Below are 8,009 nucleotides of genomic sequence, written 5' to 3' on the forward strand. Positions count from 1 at the left end.
ACTAGTTCAAAGATAGTTACTCGTGTAATTGTAAACATTCAACAGCATGCTATTTCTACCCCTTTAAGACTAACATTTAGTCTTCTTATCTCAATTCTTTCTATGGGGAAAGAACAATATTTATTAGCTCTTATTACTCACCACATTAATGGAAGAAATACCTGTTTGAATAGAAAGGGCATGCCATTGAGATTCAGCTCAACTTTGGTCTGACTTCTACTTTAACACTGTCCCTTATTAGCTCTCACTTAGCCTGTCTGTGCCTCAATTTCCTCATCAACAAACTGGGCATGAAGTAGTAATCTTACAGGATACTGCTGTGATGCTTAAATGAAAAGCTATGCAAAGTGTCTGGCAGTTTAACAGCTCAATAATTGTTGGATAATATTATAATTGTTACTGTTACTATTTTACAAAGACAACATTTCAATTAAGTAAAATGATAGTGTATCTACTTTGCTGCTGCAGGGTTGAAAGAGTACACTGTACTTCAATGATTCTAACATGCTCATTTTCTCACTCTTCAACATCTCTGACATGGGAAGGCAATTTAAAATCCATGTCTTACAACCATAGTTGGCAGCTCCTCCCAGGCCTGCCCCACCCCGCCGCTGTTACCTGTTCCTCCTGTCTCTGCTGTCTACATTTTTCTTATGTGACAGCAACTCCTGCACTGTACGCGTGTCACCTAAATATGCGGCTTTGTGGAACTCCTTTAGCTCACTCCTATGGACGTGATACCCAGGCACGGGCTTCTCATGATTCCCGCGCTCTCTCTGATGGATGCTGAAGTCCACCCAGCTCGCGAACTTAGCAAGTCTCTTCTTCATCTGGCTTATCGCCTTCCGACACCGCTCACTTCCCTCCTGGCCTCTTGCCACCTCCCGATCTCAGCGCTGGTGCTGCAGAAGAACCAGAGGTCTCGCTGCCACACCTTGGCTGTGAAGCTCAGCGGCTTGGAATGTTTGGTCCGGAACACTTGTAGCCTAGCAACAGCACTGACCCTCAACTGTCCCTCAACTGTCCCTCCAGAGCCAGTGTCCCTGGGAGTGCGCACAGAGGCCCGGAGGCCCAGTGTGCCTGGTGCGCACATGGGAGCCTAAGGCATTTCAAATCTCTGCAATTGCTTGTGGGCCATTTTGGATTCCTTTCAAATGGTGGTGCTAGGTGGCTAAGCATTTCCGGACATTTCCAGAAGTGAGGCTTGCCCCTGAGAAAGCCATGTTTGTATGCAACTGCGGTTAGAGTGGGGTGGAACCACAGGATGCTGAAGGCCTAGTCCCCCAGAGAGCTCCCCACCAAAAATCTCTACATCTCCTTATCCCTCAGTGTGTTCCTTTCCCCATCCCTCTGGGCCCCAGCCAGTCTCCAGGGAATTTAGCAGATGCAAACAGCAGAAAGCTGTTTTCATGGTTTCAGAGATTATGGCAATATGTATCATTAAGTACAAACTTGAGAAACCAACACACGCTCTCCAGATGAAATAAAAATGTGTTTCCGCATGTCTGCTGACCCTGCTCCGTGGCTCAGCCTTATGTTTACACACTTTCTTCACTTTATTTTTTTTGCTTTTATTTCCACCAATTAAATCTTGAAGCAATCTGAGATTTATTTGGGAGCATGGTATAACATTTGAGAACTTTTTAACCACGTGACTATGAAATCACCACGTCAGTTACTCAGCGAGACCACGCTGCTGGCTGACCACTTGCAGGAGTGGGAGAAGGCAGGGCAGGCCTCTTCTTCCTGCCTAACTCCATCCTTCCTCAGCTGGCTAATTATGGCTTCCGGCCCTGCCAGGATCAAAACTACAGGGGGCAGTAGAGTTCCTAAGTGGCTGACACTCCTGGGAGCTGGTCTTGAGTGAACTGGACCTGGCAAATGTTTTGAAGTTAACTTCTCTCAGGGGCATTTCTGTGCCCCACCTGCCCTCACCTGCAACTCCCCTGACCTAAGGGAACGTGGTGTTACTAATTTCTCCTGTTAATCTATCTTTTCTATTAGCATATACTGTTATTTCCCTCATCTTAAAAATCAAAGAGATGAGTTCACATTCCAACTGCGGCCCCATTTCTCTGCTCTCCTGTACAAGCGTCTCCTGACCCTGCAAAGGAGCTGTTCCCATTCACTTCTTCTGATTCCTCTCATTTTCCATCCAAGCAAGTGTGTCCACTCACTGCAACTGCTCACGACAGGGTCCCCCACCACCTACCAGGTGCTGACTCCACGGGGAGCTCTCAGCCCTCTCCTCGCACGGCCCGGCAGCCACACTTCCCACCGCTGCTCTCCCCGACTTCCTGAAGCCCTTTCTTCACGGGGCTTCCCGGGTCTCAGGCTGCTCTGGTTTCCTCCCACGGCCCTGGCCAATCTTCTCAGTCCCAGACCCTGAGTGCTGGCACAAAGCATCCCTGAGGCTCAGTCTTCTGGCCTCTACTACTTTCTGCTGCCGCCCCCAACAGCCTTAGGGCTTTACGTATTACCTACAAGTTGGTAACTTCCAAACTGCTATTTCCAATCCAGACCTCCCTCCTGTATTCCAGACTCAAATACCCATTGCCTCTCAACATCATCTCTTGGAAGTTTAATAGGACTTCTCCTAGACCGGCCCTCTCCTGGGCCGGCCCTCCCGTGGGCCTGCCCTTTCCTCATCGTACCCTCTCCTGGATATGCCCTCTCTTGGTCCAGCCCTCTCCTAGGCCTGCCATGACCTGGGTCTGACCTTACCTGGACACGCTCTCACTTGGGCCTGCCCTCTCTTGTTCCTGCCCTCTCCTTGGCCTGCCCTCACCTGGTCCTTCCCACTATCTCCTGGGCTTCCCCTCACCTGGGCCTGCCATCTCCTGGTCCTGCTCTCACCTGGGCCTGCCCTCTCCTGGTACTTCCCTCACCTAAGCCTGCCTTCATCTGAGCCTGCCCTCTCCTGGGCCTGCCCGCACCTGGGCCTGCACTCTCTTGGGGCTGCCCTCTCCTGGTCCTTCCCTCACCTGGGCCAGCCCTCTCCTGGGCCTGCCTTCTCCTGGTCTTGCCCTCTCTCTCCTGGGGAAATAAGCCAGAAAAAGAAAGAAAAATACCATATGAGATCACTCATATGTGAAGTCTAAAAAAAACAGAATATAAATACAAAACAGTAACAGACTCATAGACATAGAATACAAAATTGTGGTTGCCAAGGGGGTGGGGGGAGGGAAAGGACAGACTGGGAGTTCGAAATTTGTAGATACTGACAGGCATATGTAGAACAGATAAATGAGATTATACTGTATAACACAGAGAAATACATACAAGGTCTTATGGTAGCTCACAAGGAAAAAAGAATGTGACAATGAATATATGTATGTTCATGTGTAAGTGAAAAATTGTGCTTTACACTGGTAATTAACACAACATTGCCAACTGACTGTAAATCGAGGAAAAAAATGTTAAAAAAAAGTGCTCCATTCAGAGCTATGGTTACATGCTGATTTTTTAGGGACAGAGACTAGGTTAGAACCTAAATGTACAGACTGGGAGAGAAAGGGATTTCAACTATTCTGACCAGTTCCTGCTGAATGAAACAGAGAGGCCAAGCCCTCCCATTTCAAAAGTGCCCAATTGGTGAGAAGACCCACTGCAGGGCAGGAGACGGGAAGGAACCTCCTTAACAAAGGTCCCAGATGAGAAAACGGCCCAGCGATACTCACTCAGCCCACATGGCCTTCAGCCTGAATGTGAACGTGGGGAACCCAGGCAGAAGTAGGCGTGAGCCCTCCCCTCACCTGCGCGAGGTGGAGGCAGCTTTCAGCACCCTCCTCACCACCCACCTGTCCAGCCTTCCTGAGTCACAAGGGAACTGGGTGGAAAGGATTTCAGCCTCATGCATTTGGCCCTGGGCGGGGCTGGGACTCCCCTTCCATCTGAGTGGAGGGCAATGATGTCCCCGGAATAGGGTGTGTCTGGAATCAGCTGCTCCAAGTGCCCCGTGTGGGTGTTTCCTGGCACCACAATCTAGAGGGGAGGACCTGACAAATTCTGTCTGACGACAACCTAAATGCTTACCGAGTCTTTTATTAGTCAGCATTATTATGTTTATAGTAAAGGGCTGAGCCCAGACACAGCAGAAGTCAACCTCTGCACTACCTCGTGGGATCTGCCCAGGCCACAGCACTGGATGAAATTTACTCTCATAAATTCCCTCTCCATTAAATGTGAGCTCAGACTTGACCCTTAGCTACTTCAACAACCTCCCATTTAGGTTCCTGGGGAAGGTTCTCACATACAACATCCAGGGCTTATGATAGTGACCCCCAAGCATCCCAAATGTTAGAGACACGTACACCTAAGATACACTTCTTGGGGAGAGATCTATTAAAACAGCTACTCCAGGCAGTGGATAAGAGCAGTGTTGTCTGAACATGTCCTGCCACACATAGGATGCAAGTCAACATTTGGACAGGCTCAAGTTTTATCTTTGCTCATGGTCCCTGCTTCTTTTTGTAAAGTCTTGTAAGTTTACTTGCCCTCCGATGTTCTGATACTCTTCCTACTCAAATTAGTAATTTCTGCTCTCTGTATTATTAATCTACTTAGAAAATGGAATAGTACTAAGATAGATTGGCAATCTGTTAAGAGCCAATGAAGGCAAACTTTCAGGTAGGTTCCTAACAAAGATGTGTCTTACAATGAAAGCCCATATTGACAGGGTCTATGAATGATTTGCATTTACTACTGGGGTTTTTTTAACTCATATATAGCTAATTTGCATTTTCCCCAAATTCATTTTTGCTTACTAACCCTACAGTTGATACCCTTACAATTTAATTCATCAAAAGCAATCACCTAAGCATTGTACGCGGGCATGTTTGTGGCCTGTGTTCTCATAGGCTGCCAAGCATGACACAAACATGAGACTAAGTTCATCAGGAAATGAGTGTGCACGTGACCCAGCGCCACACCAACTCATCTACTGCCCTGCGCCACAACCACAGCAGGAGGCGCCGTAAAATCTACAAAATTCTTCTGCCAGCTCTGAGCCAACAACAGTACTCACAGGTTCCGGGGGCCTCGTGCCAGCCAGGGCAGCACACATACGCGGCACTGCTGCACCGGCCAGGGGCAGGGTCCAGCCAACGTCCCCGCTGTTCGGTGGATTGTACACTTGGACATTTCTGGCCAGTCCTCTCACCACTGAGAAAAGAAAAGGCAACACATATTTCTTATGCCTATTTACACATGGCAAGCTATCACTTACCCCGAACTTCTGCTCTGTAGTAGGAGAAATACTGACTTCCTTAAACTGAATTATCTACACACAAAAGCACATGAAAACTCTCCAAATCCACATTTAGTCAAATGCAGCCAACTAGGGCCTTGGTCTCTACGGAAGCTAAGGTGTTGTCAATAAAAACAAGGGAGTAAAAGTAGTAGTACTGGGTTGGCCACAAAAGGACAAGGGACAAGGGGCAAGAGCGAGAAACTGGAAAAGCAGCTTCAGTTTTCAAGCACAGGTCATGGAAAGAGAGACAAGAGGATTCTACCATCTCTGCCTCTAAATGAGAACTGACAACATGAAGGACGCCCATCTAATCGGGGCAGCTAGATTAGCTGGTTTCAATCATTCATTTCTTCTCATTCAACAGACACTGAATGTCTTCTGTGATTCAAAGAAAAGGCAAACATAGGAAAAAATCAAAAATACACTCAGTTCTCCATTAACTGCCCCAATAGGGACTTAGAAAAACATGCAAATTAAATCCATGTATTATCTCCAAACTCCCCTTTAGGAATAACATCATTTTTCTAGACCACTAATCTTTTGCCAAAAGAAGTCATCCACACTTGCTTTCTTTGAGCCATCAGCACGTATATTTTTAAGCCAAAAAAAAAATTCAGAGGTATGCACCAAAGCCTTTAAACAATACTACAAAGAATTGTAAAACCACTAAAAGCTGGTTTCTCAACATGTTAATAGCAAATGAAAGCACAGAGATTTTCAATGCCAAAAAGCACTTCCTCAGCAGACAAATGTGCTATCAAGTAACATGACCAGCAGATTTCAACAACCAACACTGAAAGCCAGTGACAAGACACTGCTTTGTACAAATTTATTAAGCACAAAGCAAAGCTCATGAACTTTTGTCAGTGACAGAGATTACTGATAACTGTAAACACATTTAGAAATCCTGAAGTTACCACTTCAGAAGAATGTCACTTTTATTTCATACACTAAAATATTAACAATTGGTGGGGGTTGGAAGGTAAAACTATGTGTAATTGTTACATTTTTATTCCATCATTATGTATTTCCCAAATTTTCTTTCTACTTTAAAGTTTACGCTGTACTAAAAAGCAAAATGTGCACACACACACTCCTCCTACCAGTAAAGTGCACTGCAGGAGACACCACAAGCGGCACAACCAGGTGACAAGAGCTGGTTCTTCCCTCTGTCTCCCCCTTACAAGCTGTGTTACCCTGGTTGCTGCCTTAACGTCTCTGTGCCTCATTCCACTACATAAGCATTAATCCAGGGCCTCCTGTGTGCCAGGTTTCATCAGCCAGCAGGGCAAACTCCTCTGCCTTGTTGGGAGCTACATCGTGGCAGAACAGAGAATAAGGGCACAGGAACGGTCAGGGGGTCAGGATGGCCAGGGCACGACAAGCTGAGGGAAGGGGCCCTGTGGGTGTGCAGGTAAGAGTGTTCCAGCCCAGGGAACAGCCTGTGCAAAGGCCCTGCACAGGGGGCCGCCTCGCTGAGGAGACATCCCCGGGCTGCTGGGAGGAGTAAACTGGTTGACAGGCAGTGCTTCCTGCACAAAGGAGACACTCATGTGGCTGCTGTCACCACCACCAAGATCTTTACTTCAAGGTCTCAGAGCATCAAGGCCTTTGGAGTCCCGGGCACGCACATGGGGTCTGAGGTGCCTCTGGGCCGAATGACCGTGTCCTGTCCTGCAGCCGAGCTCCCTACTTTACATCGTGACAGCCCCAGCCCTCAGTACCTGCCAGCCATCTTCCCCCAAGGCCCCCAAGCCCTGCCACACAGCCTTGACATGTGCTTTGTCACAACTGTTGAAATCGGCCTACACACACACTCATACACGGCGGATGCAAGTACCTCCCACGCTCACCCACAAGCACAAAAGAACGCAAGGCACACACGTACATACTGACATGCTGGAAGGGGGCAGGCGTGATCGTGTGCACACACGTGCCCCATGCACTGAATACATGCACACACACCCCTTGTACACACTCCACCCTGAAGGAAGGAGAAAAGCTGCCCCAGCCGAGGTGGCAGTGACCTCCACCTTGCCCAGCCCGAAGATCGGCCCTCAGGCCTTCCACCCCAGTGCTGGGGGCCCTGATGCACGGATACAAGATTGAGATTTTCTGATGTTTCCTGGATGCCACACTTGCACCCTCATCCCGGGGTTCTGGCCACCTCTTTCCTCCTTTTCTGATCCTCTCCGGCACCACACTGCTTCAACATGTTTCTCACCTAGGGTACTCGGATGGTGGCCACGAATAGAAACAGGTCCAGGATAACCAGCTTCCTTTGCAACCCCATGTAGCTTATTCTGTGCCTCTACAGATGCTATTCTGTGCCACTGGCTCAGGAGAGGCCAAGGGCCCTGGACCACATCACCTGGTCCCGTGATGACCTGCTGGCAAGAAAGCCCAGCCCAGACTGGCCCCCACTGCCCTCCCAGCCCTGGCTAAGGCCCCAGCCTCCCGCAACATCCTGCACTTCCTTCAAAGGGGGGCTCCCCTCCCAAGTGTCTGCAGGGTTCCCTACCTGCCCTGCTGCCATGGAGGCCCGCCCGGGGTCCCAGTTCACAGATCATGCCCTCCTGGACAGGTGCCCCACTCACCAAGGAAACCAAATGACTAAGAAGGTGGACTGTGCCCCAACCCCTTCTTGCTGGGACCCGCCCAACACACTGGTACGCCCGCCATTCCCTCTGACGGCCACAAGGCTTGCCCATACCTCTTTCAAAATCTTAAACACAGGCCCCTGAGCAAGTCAGCCCGG

The 8,009-nt window shown here is 48.8% G+C and overlaps 1 protein-coding gene across 5 annotated transcripts in view; it reads right to left on the minus strand.

Annotated features, from left to right (window-relative positions):
- The window catches only part of LOC107035228 (ankyrin repeat domain-containing protein 26-like), a 51,465-nt gene extending 50,586 nt beyond the window's left edge, over positions 1 to 879 (minus strand). For all 5 annotated transcript variants that reach the window (XM_072973992.1, XM_072973993.1, XM_072973991.1 and 2 more), the window contains exon 1: positions 619 to 879. In XM_072973992.1, coding sequence (XP_072830093.1) covers positions 619 to 830 — 212 coding nt within the window. In that variant the 5' untranslated portion in view covers positions 831 to 879. The remainder of the gene's footprint in view (positions 1 to 618) is intronic.
- Between the last annotated feature and the right edge of the window lie 7,130 nt (positions 880 to 8,009).

The sequence above is a fragment of the Vicugna pacos genome, chromosome 13, assembly GCF_048564905.1.
Source record: "Vicugna pacos chromosome 13, VicPac4, whole genome shotgun sequence".
Taxonomy (NCBI): domain Eukaryota; kingdom Metazoa; phylum Chordata; class Mammalia; order Artiodactyla; family Camelidae; genus Vicugna; species Vicugna pacos.